Raw genomic sequence first — 20,469 nt, forward strand, 5'->3', positions numbered from 1 at the left:
GTGCCTGACTCACAGTGTTACCTGGCCGCCTGCCGCACCCCGCTTGTTGCTTGTCGCTCGCCGCCCACTTTGGAATGGTCACACAACATCCCCCCTTCACTCACTCAACTCATCAACCACCTTCCTCTCACTCTTACAGTCACCTGTCTCTCTCACTGCGAGGCCACCGGCCATGCCTCCTCCGCCAGCGCAGCCCCCGCCGCCGGCAGACGCAGACCAGGCCCACGCACAGGGCCAAGCCCCACCAGCAGTCGCCGCCGCCGAGACCCTCGAACCCAGTGGCCAAGCAAGCGGGAGCACGGCTAGCCCGACCACCACGACCACTACCACCACGACCACCTCGCCGACGCTCACGCAGCCGCCACCGACCCCCGCGACTGCAGGCACATCCCGCCCCGACCCGGCCCACACGCGCGTCCTCCTCCGCTCGCTCGAGGAGCTGCGCGACTCGCTCTCGGTCCGCGTAGAGCAGCTGTCCCTCGCCGTCGATCGCCTGCGCGGCCAGGCGACCGAGCTCGAACGAGCAGTCACCTCGGGCACAGCCCTCGCACCCGGTTTCGGCCGCCCCGTACCCACCTCTGCCGCCCGCTTTGACCCCCTTCCTGCGCCGTCGCTCGCCCCGCGCCGATACACGACGGCGGCGGGTACGGCCGCTGACAGCACGGCAGATCGTCCGCGCGAGGCTGGCACTCTGGTAGGAGGGTCTCGCCGGATTGCGAGGACACCCACCGTTGCCGCTGCGGCTGGTGCGACTGCGACGCGCCTGTATGGCATTCCTTCTCGCCTGGCGCCGACAAGCAGCACACGCCGCGGAGCGGCGGCGGCGGCGGCGCCGTCGCCGTCGCCCACCTCACCCGCAGCGTCTCGATCGGTGGAACACTCCCAGCCCCGTGTCGGATCGGTGCCCACCAATCTCAAGCTGACGGCGGCACAACCAAAGCCTATTGTCGTTCGCTCGCCCCGCCCGTCTGTTGAGCCCGCGGCGCCCACGCCAGCGGTCACTGTCACTGACGACGGTGCCGGGTCGGGCGCGTCCACCCCGCAGGCTCACGCCACCACCGTCCTTCCACCGACTCTACCTGTCGAGGATGACGCCGCAATTCTCCTCCGTCCTCCACCCCGCCCCCAGTGGACCCTCAGCGCTGTCATGGAGAGACGCCCATCCCCCGAGCCGCTCGATCTGCCGGCAAGGCCCATTCGTGTTCGGAGAATATCAACCGTGCTTGACCAACAGAACCGAGCCCCCACGCTGGCCACCCTGTCTGCCCGCGGTATCACCACCCGCGGCATGATGGTTCGCGAGCGACAGGGCCTCACTGCACCGGCACCCGCAACAGCAGCCAGCACCAGCTCGAGCGACTCGAGCAGCGACGAGTTGCTTCCATTCACCCCCTTTGATCGCACGATGCGCGAACGTACACCTGCTTTTGCCGACCTCTTCCGCTTCCAGGACGTCATTGCCGACCACCCGCCACCGGCGCGTGATATCGAGACGCTCGACCGCGAGATCCAGCTCTATCTCGGCCGCTTGGCCTCGTCACAGCGCGAGTGGACCCGCACCTGGGAGATGGAGCGCGACAGGGCGATGCAGGGCGGCCGCGTCCCAAACGAGTACTCGGCGCAGCGCGAGAGCGCAATGCGCAATCATGTGGCCAACTCACACAGGCTGTGGTATCTCCTCAGCCGCCGTGCGAGCCGCCACGGCCCTCGCGAACGGGACGGTGTCGACAACCCGCCATCATTGGATGCGACGGCCTCACGCCTGACGCGTGGGAGTCTTCCGCCTCTGAGGACCTCGAATGCCCGCCCGGTCAGTGTATACGCCGGAGTCACCCCTGCCATTCCGAACGACGCGACCATCGAAGACATGGAACGGCGCTGGATCGAGCGCATCGAAGCTGAGCGAGCGGGCGGGCCAACAGAGGCCAGCGAAGATCAGTTTGAGTACGAGTACTATCGCAACTACCTGTACGAGAACCGGCGCTCGCGGCGGACGTTATCGTCCGCGGCCGACGATAGCGGGGAAGCCGACGACTCGTGGCCGCAGCGCCGACTCGAGCTCCTCGAGTTAATCGCCCAGTCGAGGTCGTATGTGACCGGCGCGGACGCGCCGAGCAGCGGCCTTCTGCCGTCGGCGGCAGCCGACCCAGTCGCCGCGGCCCCAGGCGTCAGCGACAGCTTCTTGCCCTCGGACGTCCTTGACGCAATCGAGGGTTCGGCAGGCCCACCCGACCGCCCGGCTTTTGACTTTGCCAGCCTCCCTCTGACCTCGACAAACCCCGGCGAGGACGACTTCTGGCACTCGCGGCGCCGCGACTTGCTCGAGTACATTGAGCAGTCGCGGGCTAGAGTGCACGACATGGCACGCGAACTATCGCCGAGTGTGCTCCAGGAAGAGCGCCCGGCGCTGCGCCGCGTTCTCGAGGGCCTGGAACGCATGCTTGCGTTAGACGACGACATGTCGCCCGACATGCGCGCGCGTCTCGAGCGCCTGGCCGCGCGCGAGCGTGAGCTGCTGCGAGACATTGGCGAGGAGCCGCCCGCCCCCCTGGCGCGGACCTCGGGTCTCGGCAGCCTCGCGAGCATTGAAGTGACGACGCGCCGCGGAGACCGCCAACGCCAAGTCGTCGAGAGAATTGAGCGCACGCGCTCGAGGTTACGCGAGCTGTCGCGCATCCACCGCGACCTGAGCACGGTGCGGGCGGGTATGGGTCTGGCGCCACCGCCACGCTCTCTCCAAAGCCCGCTCTTCTCAGCGTCACCGACGGCGCGGCGCGACAGCGACGCTGAGACGGTTGTGCCGTCGCTCGGCAGCTCGCCTGGCGAGGAGACGTTCTGGGCGGCCGACGAGGACGCGGATGACGCCGAGCCGACGTCTGGGCCGACAACGGGGTCCAACACGGGCTCGGGCTCGGAGGCTGCGCCCGTGGCGTCGTTTGCGTCCCTCTCGCTGTCGGCGGCTATGCTGTACGACTCGTCGGACGCGAGTTCAGAGCCCGAGTCGACCGACGCGCAGGAGTCGGGCCCGCGCGTGTTTGCGTTCGAGGACGACGGCGTTGCCGACAAGGAGGGCGGGCTGCTGAGCGCCGAGACGTGGCCCGAGGCGCCGCGCCCTCTGCGGCGTGCGCCGCGGCCGTACGTGTCGCTCGTTGATTTGTAAGATACCCAGCATCGGCGTTGCGTGTGCGTGCGCCAAGTACCATTGTACGAGATACCAAGAGCGACGAGACGTCGACGACGAAGACGACATCGACCTGTGAGACAAGACCACCTGTGACCAACAACAACAACACCATGACGACGACCATGACCACCAGCACCGACCACCGAGTCTGTTCCATCACCTGTACCCATTCCGCTGTGTCTATTGTGATATAGTTCATGCAGATAGTGATATGAGCATGGGCCGTGGCCGCCAGGCCACGGCCACCGCGCGGCGGTTGAGGCTCGCGCGATGGTTGAGGCCGCGTCGCGTCGCCTAGTCCTCGGCCTCGATGATCGAGTACACGGGCGCGTCGAGCTTCTCGTGCCCCTTGAGGAAGGTGAGGCCCACGACGAAGAGGTACTCGAGGGTGACGCCGCCGCTCTTCTTGATGAGCTCTCCGGCGGCAGTCGCCGACCCGCCAGTGGCGATGAGGTCGTCGACGACGATGACCTTCTGGCCCGGGGTGATAGCGCCCTTCTGGATCTCGAACACGTCGGTGCCGTACTCCTTGGCGTACTCGGCCTTCTCAGTCGCGCCGGGCAGCTTGCCGGCCTTGCGGACGGGCACGAAGGCGGCGCCGAGGCGCAGCGCGATGACGGGCCCGAAGAGGAAGCCGCGCGCGTCGAGGCCGACAATCACGTCGGGCTTGACCGCCGCGTGCGTGGTGGTAATGTGGCTGATCAGGTGGGTCACCAGCGTCTCGAACGCGAACGGGTCGCGCAGGATCGGGAAGATGTCGAGGAAGGTGATGCCCTGTCGCCGACGATGGAGCGCAGCGAGCGAGGGAGTGGGTGGCCAGTACCGAGCGAGCGCAGCGAGTGAGCGAGACCCAGGCAGGACGGAGCAACACCAGTGTTTACAAAAGGCACAAGTCAGCAACCGCCCGAGCATCCCCCCACCCCACCCACCTCCTTGGGGAACCCGACATGCACACCGAGTTGCGACTTGAGGTAGGCGACGTCAGACATGATGGACTATGCGATGCCAACAGCTGCCAACGCCCAACTCGCGAAACGTGCGTGCGTGAGCCGCCCCAACACCCGGCTCAAAATCTCGCTCGCGTCTGATCGCGCCATGCGGTCATCTGCCAAAAATGGATCCTTATCGCTAAAGTGGGGGGCACACCGCACACACCACACATCCTACAATATCGTGCATTCACTACTGTCGCTCGCTCTACGCCGACGGCCCCTACACAATCTCGTACTTGTCCACCGTCAGCACCTGCTCCTGGCTGAAGACAATCTCCGAGCCGTCCGCCGCGCCCTTGGCCGTCGCAATGCCCACGTTGGCAAGCGAGCCCACAGCAGCAAAGCCCACGTTGACGGGGAAGAAGCTGTCGGCGTCGCCCTCGGAACGGAACTCGAGCGAGCCAGACGGCTCGTTGGCGTCGACCTCGTCAATCGTCCACGTGAAGAAGCCACGGTCGGCCTGCCAGTTGCCGTCGCCAGTCACGACGGGGAGGGCGTCGTCGCTGAAGCGTGGCGTCAGCAAGTGCACTACTAAACCAACCCTCGCCGCACTCACGGAATAGGGATCGAGATCACAACGTTGCGCAGCGTCAGGTGGCTCGCCTCGAGCTCGTACTCGATAGCAACGTCCGACGTGCCGTCGCCACGTGGCTGAGGCCAAACGGTAACCGTGAGCGGCACCTTGCTCTCGTCCTTTGTGACGAGGCGCCAGCGGAGCACTGACACGTTGGGGGGGAAGCTGCGCGACGCGTCCTTGAGCGCGACAACCTTGGTGCCCGAGCCGGCAAACTTGGCCAACGACGGGTGCTGCTTGAACTGCACGTCCGACAGGTCCTCGGACGCGAGCTCGAGCTTGACCTTGGCCAGGTCGGGGTTCGAGTGCTGCAGCTGCAGCTCACCCTTGAGCTCAAACTCCTTGAGGCCACCGTCGCGCAGCAACGTGACGTCGAGCTGCTCCTTGATGAGCACGTGGATCTCCTCCTTCTCGACCTCTGGGAGCACGTCGGCAGAGACGGCCACCACTGGCTCGGGCTCGGGCTCGTGGATCGGTTCTGGCTCGGGCTCGACCTCGGCCTCGTGGCCCAGCGCCGAGAGGAGGTCGTTCTTTCCCTTCTTGCCGCCGAGCTTCATGCCCGAGCCGCGGAACGCCGGCTTGGATGGCGCCGCGGCCGGCGCTGGCGACGGCGTGCGGTACTCGTGCTGCGCCTGCTCGAAGCGCGGTGTGGTCGACACGGGCGAGTAGCCGCCCGCCATGCCGCCCAGTCCGTGGCCGCCGCCGCCGTGGCGGCTCGCCTGCGCAATGCGCTGCTGCTCGCGGCGCTGCATCTCGAGCTGCTTGGCACGGCGCTTGAGCTCCTCCTTGGCCTCGGCCTCCTTGTTGCGCGCGATAATCTCCTGGATCTTCTCCTCGTGCGACTCGCCCTCGAGCACGCTCCGCACCTGCGACAGCGTCACCTGCTCCTTGTACCCGAGCGAGACGACCTCGTCGAACGCGCACAGCAGGTCGAAGCTGTGATGCAAGATGGCGGCCTCGCTCATAGCCGGCGTGAGCGACGAGATGAGGCGCACAAGCAGCTGGAGCGTGTTGATGTCCTGGCGATCAGCAACGGCACAGACATATCACACCCACCTGGAGAATGTTGCTTCCCTTGTTGGTGATGAGCAACACGTAGAGCTCCTCAAACGGCTGGTAGACGAAGCGCACGTCGTTGGTCTCGACCGTCGTGTGCTGCGAGTTGGCCGGGATGAGCTTGGGGAACGACGCGAGCAGCCCGTCGACGCGCGACCGCGGGATGGGGCGGAACTGCCTAGAAAGCAGGGCTTGGGGGTGTCAGCACGCCGCGTGTCAACAGTATCGGCAACGCTCACGCTTTCCGCTCCGTGTGCAGATTGATGCTGCGAGGACAACCTGGGGAGGTGTTAGGGTGTGTGCTGGCGCCGTAGAGCCTCTCTGAGCTCACCATTTTGGGCCTTGTCGCTTACAGCGGCTCTTGTAAAGTAGATTGCGGATGAAGGCAGGGAGGGGTGTGTCGTGTCGTGGTTGTGTCGTCGCTCGTCGCTGTCACCAACCGACATTGGCGGGTGAACGGACGTGGAGGAGGGCGACGGGAGCAAAATGCACCACGACCTCGTGCCAGACGCGTCTAATGGGGGTGGACTGAATAACGGTACTCAAGTGTCTGCAACCCCTAGTATACAATGCATAGCTCGCTATAGCTCATCGCTTCTACACACTCATGCCTACATGGATCATCGTCGACGCTGCACCATCTTTATACACGTGATGAATGGGTGGAACTGGGGCACTCGCAAGCCGCGGCGCCACTGAAGATACTCGCAAGACACCTGCCACACACTGGCCAGGCCACACTAATCCACCATCATCTCCTGCTTGACAGGCGATCCGCCCCACTTGGAAGGCGACCCACTCCGCGACTTGGGGGGGCGGCTGCCTCCCCGACCGCTGTTGCTCGAACCAGCCGACGACGAGCGGGCCCTCGGCTGGCTGCCAGGGAAGCCGTAGCCGTTACCGTTGCCGTTTGACCGCCCACCCGCACTGCCATTCTGGCCGGGGCGAGGGGGCGAGGACGCTGGGCCAGCGTCCACGGGTGTCTTTGGCCCGCCGATGCGGATCTTGATGGGTGGCGCGGGAGATGGGGCTCCGGCAGCAGGAGGGAGCGGCGAGGGGGCCCGTGCTGAAGACGGTCCGGGGGACGCCCCTCGCGGGTCGACGACGCCAGAGGCCTTCTTGCCCAGCTTGAAACGCAGTTCCTTGGCACCTTCCGATTCCCGAGGGTGCGTCTGCCCTTCGACGCGACGGATGACCTTGCGGCCCTCGGGAAGGTTGCCGTTTTGCCATCGGTCTAAGCGTTTCGGCCCAGCGTCCCATGTCGCGCGAAGGTACACCTCGGGCTCCTCGCCAGTCGCCTTGCCACGCGCCTTTGCAAGGGCGGCCTCGTCGGGGCCTCGCACGAGGTCGCCGTATAGGATGGGTCCGCTGTCGTTGGACTGCACTTGTGGGGGGCGCAAGGACGTGAGGCGCTCACGCAGCATTGGAGGCAGGAATGGCGACCGTACCTGTCGGATGAGCGACGAGATGATACCCGACTGGTTAGGGTTGACGGGGAGAAGTGTGGGGGGTAGAATGTCCGAGTGCGATGCCACAATCGGCGAGAGGTGTGGGGGAGGAAGGGCCTGCGCCAGGGTGTCCTTCGTGCTGAACACATCCGGGTTGGCGACAGTCAGTCGCAGCAGGTCAGCCGCTTGCCGTCGGCCTTCCGTCTGGCGAAGAGCCACAGATGGCTCCTTGGCCGTGGCCTCGTATGTTGTGAGGAGGGAGTCGAAAGACGATGGTGCCGGTGGGAGCGAGATAGCAGATGCCGGTTTGGGCGGGTCGACAAACTCGTGCGCCTCGGCAAGCTGCGATGTGCTGTACGCTACTGGGCGCCGGTATCGCTCCAAGACGGACTGTGGAGCCGGGACCGACTCGACAGGCCCCAGCGCGCTCGTGTCGAACACCGATCCGCCATTGTCGCTCGGCAATGGTGGGAGCCAGGACATGTCTGGTGATCGCGGCCGGTACGATACTCGCACCGGGGACGCGACTTCGGACTTGGGAGAGGACGACAGGGCCTCCGGCTTGGCATCCACGTCCATTGCCTCGTCCTCACTCTCGTCGTCCTCATCCGAGTCGTCCTCGTCCTCCGCCGCGGCCGCATCATCCTCGGCATCGCTGTCGACCGGCACGAACCGCAGCTCGACGTCCTCGGGGGTACCCAGGCCGTCATGCAGCGAGTCTTTGAAAGTCAGCCGCCAGCACAGGGATAACCATGAGTCATTCTCAACCTCACCTGCCAGCTCGCCCAGCTTGCCACCCGTCAGCACGACCTCCTTGTCGAGATCTGCTGTCCACTCCTCGAGCTCGGCGACGCCGCCGACTCCCATGTCCTCGAGGGCTGTGACGACATCGATCGCGGCGACCTTTGTTCGTCCGGCAAGGGCAGCGCGCTCGGCGCATGACGCTGCAATGTTCTCGAGGTATCGTGCGAGCACCGATGTCAACGTCATGGACGCTGCACGCGACGTCGACGCGAATCCCGCTTGCGCTAGCGTGTGCAGCGCCACGAGGTGCAACACGGCATCTGGGGACGCGGCCATGGCCAAGGCGTGGGCGGTGTGCGCTGCGTGGTGGGTGGTTTGTGAGCCGCGAGGTGGTTGTTGTGAGTGATGTGTGAGGTTGTTGTCAAGCCTAGCTCAATGGACCGGTGCCCTGAGCCAGCGGCGACACGCGAAGCCGGAACCGCCACGCGCGGAGATAGTCGGCGTTGTCCACGTGGGGCGATAAGGCCAGTTGTTAAATGGGTGGAGGGCCGATTAGAAGCGATTAAGTTGTGATTAGAATGGGGGGTGGTCGTGTGCAGCTTGCACCTGCAGGGTATAAGTATGACAGTCGAGATACCGAGGAATGACGGGAGAGAGAGCACAAAGACATGACCCTTGTGCACGGCCTCGAGTTGGCGGCAGGGGGGCCACCGCATGCGGTGATGTGACGACGTGCTGATTGTGAGTGACTGGAAGCGAGCGGGTTGAAAGCGAGTATTGTGTTGGGCACAGGCCTCGGCTTGAGACAACAACAAGGAGGACAATACAGGCCTGATTGGGGGCTGACTCCAAGTATTGTCCAAAGCAGCCACGCCATTAGGACGGATCCAAGCCATGTATTACCAAATATGGCATGCGGATTAGAAGCCGCCTCCAAGGCCACACTTGACTTGGCACCCACAACACCTGTCTTCCCATCGACACCTGCACGCACCCATGTTGCCCCTCATGCATGAGACGGTTGAGCGCAGACCATGGACGGGGCACAGGCCTGGCAGACAAGCATTCCAACTCGTCACCGTATGCGTGCGAAAGGATATGCATTGACTCTGATACAAGCGACGACGACTTGGCCTCCGAGAGCTTGGCGCCACGCTCTGTATTGCCGAAACGCCGCTTACAGGTTTTTTGCCTGGGTGCGCTGTGCAGTGGTGGGAGGAAGCAACGCTGTGGAGACGACGGGGTCGTCGAGTCCCAGCTGTAGGCGACCACCCTGGCGCGGCGCCAACTTCATCATCGACGTCTCATCCGCCTCTCTATCCTCTATCTTTTCACCACCCCCCTCCAACTAAAAAACAACAAAATGTCTGACGACGAGCACCACGAGACGTTCGAGGCCGCCGGGTGAGTAGCTCAGCACTGCTGTGCACGTCTTGGAGGCGACAGTTTTGCTGCATTCCGAGCAGAAAGACTTGTCTGCCGACCCAGACGGGCACCCAGGAGCCCCTCCCTCCCATGCCGCCGACCAGCTGCTAACACCCCCCAGTGCCGGTGCCTCGCTCACCTACCCGTACGTATTGCGCCCAGCATGTGCACCTCGTCCACGGCGACGAGAGCAAGGACCCGAGGACCATGGCAGCGCGTGGAGAGCCGTTCGAAATTTCGAATGTTTACCCACGCGCTTTGACATGGTCCTCGGATCCCCGCCATGCTGCCCCACAAAGGCTGGCCCGACTGACACGCTCGCAGCATGCAGTGCTCGGCGCTCCGCAAGAACGGTCACGTCGTCATCAAGGGCCGCCCCTGCAAGATTGTCGACATGTCGACCTCGAAGACCGGCAAGCACGGTCACGCCAAGGTCCACCTTGTCGCCATTGACGTGAGTGGGGCGCCGGCGCCGCCGGCCCTAGCACACACCCACACCGCCCGTACTCACACCCCGCCCAGATCTTCACCGGCAAGAAGATGGAGGACATCTCGCCCTCGACCCACAACATGGACGTCCCCAACGTCCGCCGCACCGAGTTCCAGCTCCTCGACATCCCCGACGGATTCCTTTCGCTCATGGACGGCGACGGCAACTCCAAGGACGACGTCAAGATCCCCGACACTGACCTCGGCAAGGAGATCGAGCAGGCCTTCGAGGACGGCAAGGACCTCATGGTCACCATCATCTCGGCCATGGGCGAGGAGCAGGCCATCTCTTGGTGAGTTGTCGTGGCTGTTGACAGACTGGGGCATATTGCTAACGACTCTGCAGGAAGGAGGCCCCTCAGGAGAAGTAAATGGTGTTATGCACCTCTTACTGTCGTAGTTTAGCATTTGATGGGTCTGTTGCATCCAATCGAACTATCGAGGGATGGTGGTGCGCGTGCGCGTGTGCCACACTGAGCAGTGCCACTAACAATAAGCTATCGCTGCCTCTGACCTCTAATCGTGCTTGTGCGCTGCCAGATGTGTTGTCTCATGATGCGTTTCGCTCTGTGTGCTGCTCTTGTGCTCTCGTCGACGACCTCTGCTCGCTCCACTAAGCACCACAGCGCGCTGTGAAACTGGTCGCACCCGGTTGGACCTGGTTCCCGAAGAAAAATCCGGCGGGAGTAAAATGGGCCCAGCCACGTCACAGCCCTGAACCAGTGGGCTCGAATAAGGAGTGGGGCTGGGCCTAAGGTGGAGGCAGTCCACTTGATACGTGAGCAGAGTGCCCACTGCATCGACCGCAGACTGGCCTTGGGACGCCAGCGCAGAGCAGCTTGCTGGCCATCTGGTGGCAAGAGACTCGCCGCTCTACCTCATCACAGTCGTGCATTTCGTGAGTCATGAGATATACTACAATCGTTTGGCTAGATATACTACAGATCGCCTCGAGTGGCACTTCAAACACGGATGACCGGCCCGTTCGACGCCTTGCTCCGGCGCTTGCGACCGCCAAGCATGTACCCCGGCCCCGCATTCTCCTTGTCGGCGCTGACGAGGCTCACACGGGACCCGCCCATGGAGTTGGACTTCTCCGTGAGCACCGAGAGCGCGCCGCGCCCGCTCTGCGTCGACGTCTTGGAGGGCTTGGAGTGACCAAACGTGTCGGTCGACGCTGTGGGGCGGTGCCCGTTGCCAACGTCGTAGCCCGAGACTCCGGTGTGCGCCTCGTGACTCGACACGACGGAGAAGCGGTGAGCGGAGATGAGCGACTCGCGGTAGTCGCTGTAGCGACGGTCGACGGGCACTTGTGGACGGGACTGGCTGTGGGGGCGGGACTGGCTCGGTGGGCGAGGTAACGGGCGCGACTCGAATTCGGTTTCGGTTGGAGATGGACTCCGCGACTTGGCCTGGACGAGCGAGTTGCGCTTGGCGACCTCTTGGACGAGCCTGAGGGGCCTGAGACCGGGCTGCGTCGGAGTAGCGGGAGTCGACGGGCGCTCCGCAGTGGCACGACCAGCCCCACGGCTCGGAGTCGGCGAAGCCGGACGCTCAATCATCGACCTGGTCGAGTGACCAGCCTCACTCGAGTCCTGGTGACTATCGGCGCTGCTCTCGTGACTGCCCTCGCTTGACGGCACGGCGCTGGCCAGCGAGACGAGTGCCTCTGTGCTCAGCGTGATAACGCTCGCTCGCATCGCGCGTCCGACTGTGGCCTTGTACGTCTCACCAAAGGACGTGTCGGAGTTGAGACTCGTGTTCGAGTCCTTGGGCTGGAGGCGGAGGTCGCCCTTCGAGTCGAGCGCCGAGGGGAGGGAGCCGAAGAACGAGCCAGAGTTGGAGTCTGCTGGGAATGCAGCAAGCGGCGGGGGGTGCGGGTGAGCCGCTGGGAGAGGAGCGTGGCTTTGAACGGGGGGCCTGTAGAGGTAGACTGGGAGAGAGGGCATAGGTGGCAGCGGAGGCGGGAACGGCCCAAGCGACTCATCCGTCGTCGTGGTCGTTGCGTTCTCCGATGCAGTGACAGACGCGGTCGAGTGAGTTCTGGCACGGCTCAGAGCGGAGCGAATGGATCTCACGCTGCCGAGTGACCTGAGACTGGCCCTGAAGCCTGAGCTGGTGCTCGCCGAGGTGCCGTACAAGTCTTCCGGGGAGGCGTCGTCTTCGAACTCGCTCGTCAACTCGCCAGCAGGGTTCGTCGTCGGTGCCGTGACGAACGAGGGCTCAGTGAGTGCATGGGGGTACGATCCCGACGTGCGAGGCGGAGTGTAGGTCCTCGAGTCGTCGGAATCGCCGACCGCTACGACCAGTTGCGTCGGTGGCTCGCGGTAGACGACGCTGGCTCGTGCACGTCTGGGGCCGCCGATAGCTGCCGAAACGTAGGTGTCGTTGTCGGAGACGGTGCGTGCACGCGACGCCGGTGTGCCAGGTGCAGTGCTGCGGTACCCGCTGTTGGAGAATGCCTGGGCGATGAGAACGTCGCGCATGAACGAGCTGTTCTGCAATGCCGCCCACTCAGCCGCTGCCGCCGACTCGTCGGCAAGTAGAAGACGCGCCAGTGCCGCATTGTTCGCAATGCTCATGTCCATCTCTTGGTTTGCCGCGATTGCCTCGATGGTGTCCATGTAAATGCGCTGGGATGGGGCAGTGGAGGTGCGCGGGACGACGAAGACGGGCACAGGGGGCAGATCAATGCCCGTGTCCGAGGGACGCGAGAAGAAATCGCCGCGGGAGAAGTCGACAGCAGGCAGAGAAAGGCTTGACGCCTGGCGAATGTGTCGGCCTCGGACGTGCGGCGTCGAGCTCATGGGTGCGTGGCTGTCGGTCGACATGTCGATTGAAGAGAAGTTGCGGTGACGCTTCTTACTTCCACGGCGATACGAGGAAGGCGTCTTTGAGGCGATGTTGTCCAGCGAGGGACTGAAGGGGAGGCGGACGTCGGGCTGGCTGTCGGATGGGACCGACTTGATGGTCGAGGCCTTGGAGCGTCCCACCTTGGAAGCTGAGCTCTTCTTGCGCATGGTTACGGCGTTGCGGAGGCTATTCACTGATTTCGTCTTCTTGACGTCCTTCTGCTCTGCCGGCTTGCGTTGCGAGAGGAGTGCAGGCAGTAGCGCGGCGGGTAGCCACCCAAGGTGTGTGTTGACCTTGTCCTCTTGTCCTTCGAGGCCCAGAACGAATGAGGGCGAGGCAGACAGGCGAGCGACTGACGCTGTCCGAATCTCTGCAGGCGAGTCATGGACATCGTGTGAGATGCCACTGTGCCTCACATGCGAGGGTGGCGGCGATGCCGTTTGGGAGGTGGCTGAAGTGGCAGCCTGGATAGTGACTTGGGTGACAGTGGTGGTCGCCTGGGTGGTCGCCTGGGTGGCAGTGCCTTCGATGGCCCTCTCCTCGTCTATCACAGAGACATCGCCAGCGAGCATGGAGACAATGCCACCGCGGAGCCTCCTCAGCATGCCACTGTTGCGTCGCGAGTCCTCCATGACACACAGTGCGGGGACCGGCTTGAGCATCTCCATGGCGCGACCGGCAGCACCGAGTCCTTCCTTAGCCTGGCCTGTCTCACTCCAGATCTCCTGCGAGCGCCGCTTGTGCATGTTCTTGAGGGTCTTCTCCGCTGCCTTCTCCACTGCGTCGATCTCTGCACCAGTGTACATGGTGTGACGGCGAAGCTGGTTCGGCCCAGCGAATGGGAGTTGGCTGGGGGGAGAGTAGCCAGGAACCCTCGGAATGAAGCCGAACGTGGTGAGAGAAGGCTTGGGACGCAGGATCTTGTCGGTGCGCACCTCGCCTCCGTCGGTGCGGAACGGCTGCTTGAGAGGCGGAGTAAGCTTTGGCGAGAGGTCAATCGGGAATGGCAGGTCGACTTCGGCCATTAACGCGAGCGAGACGTGGGTGTCGGCCGAGCTTGTGGACGTCTTCTTCTTGCGGTAAACCTGCGCCTTGCCACGACAGCGCATGAGGTAGGAGGCGACACAGAGGACAGGCGCGGGGAGGGAAATAGATACGGCAAAGGACCAGAGAGCGGCGGTCGTTGGACCGAACACGAGGAGGGGCATGTCAAGAGCCTGTGGTGGGTTAGATTGTCTCATACTCGGAAACCCACATAGCAAGCGAGAACACAAAGCACAGCAAGGGACACTGCACCGCGGTCGCTCCTTCCCCAGTCTTCCACCCTCTCACCACCAGGGAGAACCGTGACCCAGTCGCCCGTGACCCAGTAGTCGAGGTAGAGCTCGACGTCGTTGTCGTCGTGAAGAACCCACGTGTCGCGGGGTGTGTGTGTAGGCGTGGGCGGGAGTGGCAGGTCGGTGGGAAGTGGCGGTGGCGGCGGTGGGCGGGAAGAAGTGCGCTTCTTCGGGGTGTGAATAGACGAAAGTGACGGCTGGATCATGCGACCGCCCAGCAGCGAGGTGCTCGACTCTTGGCGGTGCAGAGGAATTTCCATGTGCTCGAGCTCGTGCGGCTGGAGCGCGGGCGTCATGAGGCGCGTGTATGCAGTGCTGGGAGTCGGGAGAGACTCGCTTGACGCAGCGAGCGTCCAGGTCGAGCCGCGAGGAATGAGACCCGAGTGCGAGACCATCGAGGCTGGGCCCCTCAACGACGCCGCACTCGGCAGGCTCGGAAGCGGCGGCATCGAAGCGATGGACTCAAAGCCGCGGGGTAGCGGCGCGAACAGGCTGGCCTCGTACTCGCCGAGAATCGAGCCACCAGCCGAGGCCGTCACAAACGAGTGCGACATGTTGGACGAGCTGTTCGCGCCCGTAGTGTTGGGGTTGGACGAGTCTGCGTTCATGCTCACATTCCCATGCACTGGTGACTGGGGGGGCGAGGGCGATCGCGAGACCTTGCGTACCGCCGGCCTTGGCTTCTCAGGCGACTCGAACGTCCACTCGGGGACGGAAGAGTGCGAGTCAGCCGAGTTACGTGACGAGATCCACGACGTTGGCGAGCCGTTCTGTGTCTTGCTGCATATGCGCTGGCGCTCCGGCGTCGTGTGGACCTTCTCCTTGCTCGGGGGCGTCGGCGCCTGCGTCGACGGGGACAGGTCAAATGCGCTGGGCATCGTGTCGTTGTGCGCTAGCGTCAGCCCGGCACCACCGCATCACTCACAGAACGAGGTCAGCCAGCTGCTTCCCTCCATCATGCGGCGGATCGCGTCGTCGCTCGTATCCGCCATCGGGCTGTCCGGCCGTGACGCGAGGAAGATCGGCGGGCGGCTCTGCCTGCGGGCGCGGTACACGCCCACTGCCGTCAGGCCGATGCTCGCGGCGGCGAGGACCGACGTCGTGCCGAGCAGAATCTGTCGTGCGTGCGACGGCATCGTGCCGGCCAGCGTCGCGGTGAGCGCGGTGGGAACAAACGCGAGGGGGAAGATACGGGGGAAGACTGTGGCGTGGGTGACCCCGCCGCCCGCTAGTAACCAGCCGCCAAAGCGCTTGTTTGTGTCTTTCTGGGCCTCGGCCCCCTCGTCCTCCTCGCCCCCGTTCCTGCGCGCACCGACGCCCAGGGCGAGGCTATAGCCCGCCAGAAGGGTGATACAGGCCGGGATGGGGGTGAGGGCAACTGCGAGGGCGACGGTTCTGCCCGCCCCGGCAACGAGGTAGACCCAGCCGCCGACGAGGGCGACGGCGGCGTGCGCCGCGAGCGTGAGGCTGATGGCGCCGCGCAGCCCGAGCTTGGAGAAGGCCGACGGCTTGGCTTCGCGGCGCGGCGGGAGCCCGAAGAACTCGCGCGGGAGGTTGCGCTGCGCCGCGGGGATGAGGAGCGCGGGCAGGTTGAGGCTCGGGATGAGCGACAACAGCGGCCACAGCTGGTACAGCAGGAGCGCGGCGAGCAGCGCGCTCGCCGTCGCAGGGAGAGCCACCTGCGCGGCGTCCATTCGACTCGAGGGGGGAGGTAGGTATGAGTCAAGTAGAGTGTAGTGTGCTGGAGTGATGTGTTTGGTGTCGTGTGACGATGTGTGTGTTGATGTGCGGGCCGAGAAGAATGTTGGGTGAAGCGTTATGTTGTGTTGCAGTCGCAGAGTGCAGAGGGAAAAGAAAGCAAACACGTTAGTGGAGTGGGTCTGAGCGTCGACTCGTCATGTTTGTGTCGGTGACCGAGGGGCGTCGAAGTGAACACAAGGTTGAGTGAGGGCGAGCGGGGAGGCGCGTGTGGTCATGTCGGGTGAGTGGGGTGGGCGTCAGTGTGTGTCAGTCCTTTGGCACAGGCGTGTGCATCGCCCAGTCCAGACGCCAGACAAGTGATCACTCAACCTTGCCTGCTTGGCCGCGCTCAGTCTCCAAGGCAAGGGATCTTGTTTGGTTCGACATCCTCAAATGGCACCTTGGACCGCCACACAGACCTGCGCTTGTCGTCTCCCACCCTTAGTTCGCACCCACCGCCCCCGCTCCGACCTTGCTGCAACGTACCCAATCTGTAGCCAAAGCAGCACTGGTGTCAGTAGCTACAACTCTAGTCAAGATACTAGTATAACACAAAGCCCTCTCTCTCTGGGCGTTCGACTCGATGATGGAAATGATTGATGGTGTCATTGGGGGCCAGTAACGTCCGTATTGTTGTTGCCCAGGTTGTCGTCGTCGTCGTCTTCGTCGTCTGGCTCGTGTCGAATGGATGTCCGTGCACTACTCCTCTGTCTCTCTCCCCTTCCCTCTATTCTCGCCTCGTAGCACCCGCTCTGACCGACATGGCCTCGTCGAGGGCGCGGGCCTCATCCCACGCACCGCCAGGGCCGTCAACGTCCTCGCCAAAGGCACGCCGACGCTGCGCCCAGTCGTCCTCGCTCTCCACCTCGACCAATGTGGGCCAAGTGGTCGTCCACGTCTTGCCGCTCTTCTCGACATGCGTCGACAGCAATGTCGACAGGTTGCGGGCGTACTCGACCAGCTGGAAGACGAGCGAGACGTTGGGGCCGATCCAAGCAGACTTGCTCTTGACAAAGTCGTAGGCGTCCTGCATGGTGCGAAGGTTGTTGAGCTGCTCTGGCATGGCACCGGCAGCCGCAAGGGTCATGACGTAGGCTACAGCCAGGGTAGCCGAACGTGAAACACCGCACTGGCAGCTGGGGAGGTGGTCAGAGCAGAACTACGGCGTTGAACGTGTGCAAAACTTACTGAATGATCACTGGCGTGCCAGCCTTGCGGCGGACCTCGAGCCAGCGGATCGCCTCCCAGAACCGCCACTTCTCGGTTTCCTCGCCGACGTAGTCGCCGCCGTTCATGAGCTCGGTGAGCGAGGCGGTTCCGGGCACCTCTGCGAGGCCTGCTTCGCCGTGGGACCAGCGCAGATGGGCATAGTCGACGATAGGTCGGTCGTCCTCGGCCGGGTATGACTTGATGACAACCTTGGGCTTCTTGGAGCCGGCAGATACCGAAGGCTGGGGCCATTCCCAACCGTCGTCTCTTGTCGACTCGTCAAACGGGTTCTCAATCTCCTGGGCGACATTGATGACGGCAACACGAGTTGCTGCAGGAGCCCAGACGTCCCAGCGCCAGAACGAGTCTTCAGCGCCAAGCCACACACCAGGAACAAGCTCGACCGGGCCGTCATAGTACGGCTCGAACGATGTTTGCGGGTATGCAATGTCGAAGGATTCACCTCCAATGGCAGGTGATGTTGACGACAAGCTCAACGAGTCGGTGGCAGAGGCTGAAGATGACGTGAGGCTGGCCGACGTCGACATTGGCGGAACGGTGTCGGAACATGAGCTCGAGACACTCGGACCGCTGCCGCGCTCCTCAATGGTGGGAACGCTGCGCAGGCTGGGGTAGGCCGACTGTGATGTCCGCGGGTCAGGGACTTCGGCATACGTTCCCGACGGCGTGCCCGCGCTGCGCATCCGAGCATGACCTCGGCTTCTCATTCCAGGATAGTGGTAGGGCGCGCCACCAGGGGTGGGTGGAACGGCCAAGTCGTCTCCGCCTGGAGGGTGAGTGATGAGGCTGAGAAGGCTTGGCCGCCGCGAAGACTTGTACGTGTTGCGGCCAAGCGATGTGATCAAGAGAGCTGGTGTCCGCGGTGGACCCGGAGTGAGCGGTGTTTGCGAGGGTCCGGCGGCTTGGTGAGAGGCGGCCGTCGTCGGGGTTGGGGTCGAGTTTCCGGTCGACGGCGTGGACGAGTTGTGGAACGACGTTGCACCGCCGAGGGACAAGGACAGGCCCTTTGGGTTCAAGCGTTTCAAGCTCAAGACGGGCGGGAGCGACGGGGGAGACGTCTTGCGGGCCGAGAACGAGCTCTTGGGTGCAAGTGTGGAAGTCACTGGCGGGGCAGACGCGTCGGGTGATGGGTCCACGGGCATGGGCGAGGGCATGGGTGACACGAGTCGAACGTCCTGGATGCCATTGATGAGGCTCGATGTGAGGGGTGTGGACGCGCGGGGAAAGCCCTTTGGCGAGGCGGGCATGATTGTGACGGTCTGTTCGCCGCTATCTTCCAAGGGCTCGTTGCCAGAGCCCACTGTTGTTGGTGGGCCCATTGGGATAGAGAGGGAGAGGCGGAGAGGCGCCGGGCGGTGGGCGGAAACGGACGAGGCTCGTCGACGGGGTGAATCGCGCAAGGGGTGGCTCGGCTTGACGTTGCTCTCAGAGTCGCGTCTGAAGCGCTTTGCCGGGTGGAGCGCCGTCGACGACGAGGGCGGCAGTGTGGATACTGGAGCGGCGTCAAGAGCACGCGGCCGCTTCAATACTGCGATAGGGCGACACTGGGCTGCTGCTGCCGATGTCGAAGGGGATGGCGGCGCGGATGAGGATGAGGAGAGGGCGCTTCTCGGAATGGTGAGACGAGGTCGGGGCGATGAGAGTTCGTGCGGGGATACGGACAGCGGAGAGAGGTCGTGCGGTGAGGATGGTGGGAAAGGGAGGCAGAGCATCAGAACTGATGTACCAAGGGTGTCGGCGGGGCGGGTCGAGGGGGTGGTGATGGTGATGGTTGTGATGGCGACCAAAGTGGCGCGAGTGGGTGAAATTGTGCGACGAGCGCGCGTTGATGGGAGCGAGGTCGAAGTGCGAGCGAGAGGGGGAAGAAATTGTTGTCAGCACATGGGCATTAAACGTGGGATGGGCGATGGGGGATGATGGGTAACAAGAAGAATGGGACAAGGGGGTGGTGGGTGAGATGGGGGGGTTGCGACTCGTGACGACGGCGACTGTGACGACTACGACTTGATGGAACAAGAGTGCGTAGCTGCCTTGCCGTGGCAGTGCAGTGCAGTCGCGGAAGTTTGTCGTGCACAAGAGGGCGAGGAGTTTGTTGTCACAGCTTGAGACAGAAATGCACAGCGGTGTGGGTGTGGGGGGGTTGTCGCTGGTCGCCGCTGGCTGCATGCACGCAGTGCGGCGCGGCGCGGCGCGGCGCGGTCTCGCAGTGAGCGTGTCGCAACGCCAACTTGCAAGGGGATCCTAGGGGGTCGCAAGGGGCACACGGACAGGGGCAACGGGGGGGGGAAGGCAAGGGGGTGGAGGGGAGGGGAGAGGGGTGACAGGGCCAGAGGGAAAACACGGCCAGCAAGAGGGAAGGTGCGCAGGCAGGGTGAGTGGGAGGTCGGGTGGGGGTGGGGGGGCGAGCCGAGGCGAGGCACAAGGGTGAGACACGACGAGGAGCAGCAAAGACGACACGACAATCACCTGGCCACGATGCTGCTGCTGCTGCTGTTGGGACGAGTAGTGCCCATGTGCAGTGTCAAGTGATGAACGTGATGGCAGGGGGTAGGTGGTAGTGCCGTTGTCGTCGTCGTTGCCGTCGTCGAGACAACAAAGGAGAGTGTGTGTCAGAGTCGTCGGGCCATGGTCGGTGGGTAATGTCGCCGTGCAAGTCGCAGAGTGGAACAAGGCAGACGGGGAAAAAAAGGAGAGTGTGAGATGAGACAATGCGTGGGATACGATGCGTCAAGAGCGACAAGAGTCGCAGCAGCGTCGAGACAAAGGCAAGCATGCAGCATGCAGCATGCAGCGGGGCGGAGGGGGAGGAGGGGACACTTGCAGGGCCAGACAATGCAATGTACCCGCCTAATTGTCACAGGCAGCGCCAGTGAGCGCCACCCGCACGCGCCAGCCCGTGACCTTGTTTCGATCCTCGCCAACCCGTTTCCGTTTCCGGTACGCGCAGTGGGGTGGTGTGCGGGGGTCGAGTGCAAGGCGATCGAGGCAGCAGAAAGAGAGCAGGACTCACCATGGCAGGTGCACAGACGATGGGTGGTGCTGGGTGCTGGGTACGGGCGCGCTTGGGGGTCGAGTTAAGACCTGTCGAGGTGTCTGTCGCAGAGTGGATGCGTCGACGTCGTTCGCCGGTGGTGTCGCACTCGCTCGGTCGGTCGCTGAAACGCACGAAACGCAGGGCCTGGAGCTGGCTGGCCGTGTCTGTCGCGCTTTACCGCGGCAGTGAGATGGGCAAATGTCAGACGGCAAGATGACGCCGAGTGTGTTGCGTCGCATACATGCATGCAGTCTGTCGTCGTCGTCGCCGTCGTCGTCTATGGCTACGGTGTCCCCCCTCCCGTCTTCTCTGCCCGCGCGCCAGCCCCCCGCCCTCGCCGGCCGTCGAAACAAGACCCCCTGG

General features: G+C 63.8%; 7 protein-coding genes across 7 annotated transcripts; 2 read left to right on the forward strand and 5 right to left on the reverse strand.

The window, feature by feature from the left end:
• Positions 1-172: 172 nt before the first annotated feature.
• On the forward strand, positions 173-3,160 carry Q8F55_005285 (uncharacterized protein; the record flags this gene model as incomplete). The annotated part of the gene is made up of 2 exons (XM_069353775.1): positions 173-694; positions 887-3,160. 2 exons carry the CDS (start codon positions 173-175, stop codon positions 3,158-3,160), a joined length of 2,796 nt encoding a protein of 931 aa, XP_069208417.1.
• A 318-nt stretch (positions 3,161-3,478) lies between these two features.
• APT1 (adenine phosphoribosyltransferase) lies at positions 3,479-4,173 on the reverse strand (the record flags this gene model as incomplete). The annotated part of the gene is made up of 2 exons (XM_069353776.1): positions 3,479-3,958; positions 4,114-4,173. 2 exons carry the CDS (start codon positions 4,171-4,173, stop codon positions 3,479-3,481), a joined length of 540 nt encoding a protein of 179 aa, XP_069208418.1.
• Positions 4,174-4,396: 223 nt separating this feature from the next.
• RET2 (coatomer subunit delta) lies at positions 4,397-6,140 on the reverse strand (the record flags this gene model as incomplete). Its single annotated transcript, XM_069353777.1, has 5 exons — positions 4,397-4,679; positions 4,733-5,769; positions 5,807-5,997; positions 6,046-6,085; positions 6,138-6,140. 5 exons carry the CDS (start codon positions 6,138-6,140, stop codon positions 4,397-4,399), a joined length of 1,554 nt encoding a protein of 517 aa, XP_069208419.1.
• Positions 6,141-6,546: 406 nt separating this feature from the next.
• On the reverse strand, positions 6,547-8,334 carry Q8F55_005288 (uncharacterized protein; the record flags this gene model as incomplete). The annotated part of the gene is made up of 2 exons (XM_069353778.1): positions 6,547-7,973; positions 8,028-8,334. 2 exons carry the CDS (start codon positions 8,332-8,334, stop codon positions 6,547-6,549), a joined length of 1,734 nt encoding a protein of 577 aa, XP_069208420.1.
• A 1,027-nt stretch (positions 8,335-9,361) lies between these two features.
• On the forward strand, positions 9,362-10,283 carry ANB1 (translation initiation factor eIF5A; the record flags this gene model as incomplete). Its single annotated transcript, XM_069353779.1, has 5 exons — positions 9,362-9,402; positions 9,545-9,568; positions 9,748-9,877; positions 9,946-10,205; positions 10,259-10,283. The coding sequence occupies 5 exons, from the start codon at positions 9,362-9,364 to the stop codon at positions 10,281-10,283; spliced, it is 480 nt and encodes a 159-aa protein (XP_069208421.1).
• Positions 10,284-10,874: 591 nt separating this feature from the next.
• Positions 10,875-15,796, reverse strand: Q8F55_005290 (uncharacterized protein; the record flags this gene model as incomplete). Its single annotated transcript, XM_069353780.1, has 3 exons — positions 10,875-13,982; positions 14,021-14,994; positions 15,028-15,796. 3 exons carry the CDS (start codon positions 15,794-15,796, stop codon positions 10,875-10,877), a joined length of 4,851 nt encoding a protein of 1,616 aa, XP_069208422.1.
• Positions 15,797-16,569: 773 nt separating this feature from the next.
• On the reverse strand, positions 16,570-18,391 carry CPP1 (tyrosine/serine/threonine protein phosphatase; the record flags this gene model as incomplete). The annotated part of the gene is made up of 2 exons (XM_069353781.1): positions 16,570-16,978; positions 17,031-18,391. The coding sequence occupies 2 exons, from the start codon at positions 18,389-18,391 to the stop codon at positions 16,570-16,572; spliced, it is 1,770 nt and encodes a 589-aa protein (XP_069208423.1).
• Positions 18,392-20,469: the final 2,078 nt, after the last annotated feature.

The sequence above is a fragment of the Vanrija albida genome (assembly GCF_041260175.1).
Source record: "Vanrija albida strain AlHP1 chromosome Unknown contig_4, whole genome shotgun sequence".
NCBI lineage: Eukaryota > Fungi > Basidiomycota > Tremellomycetes > Trichosporonales > Trichosporonaceae > Vanrija > Vanrija albida.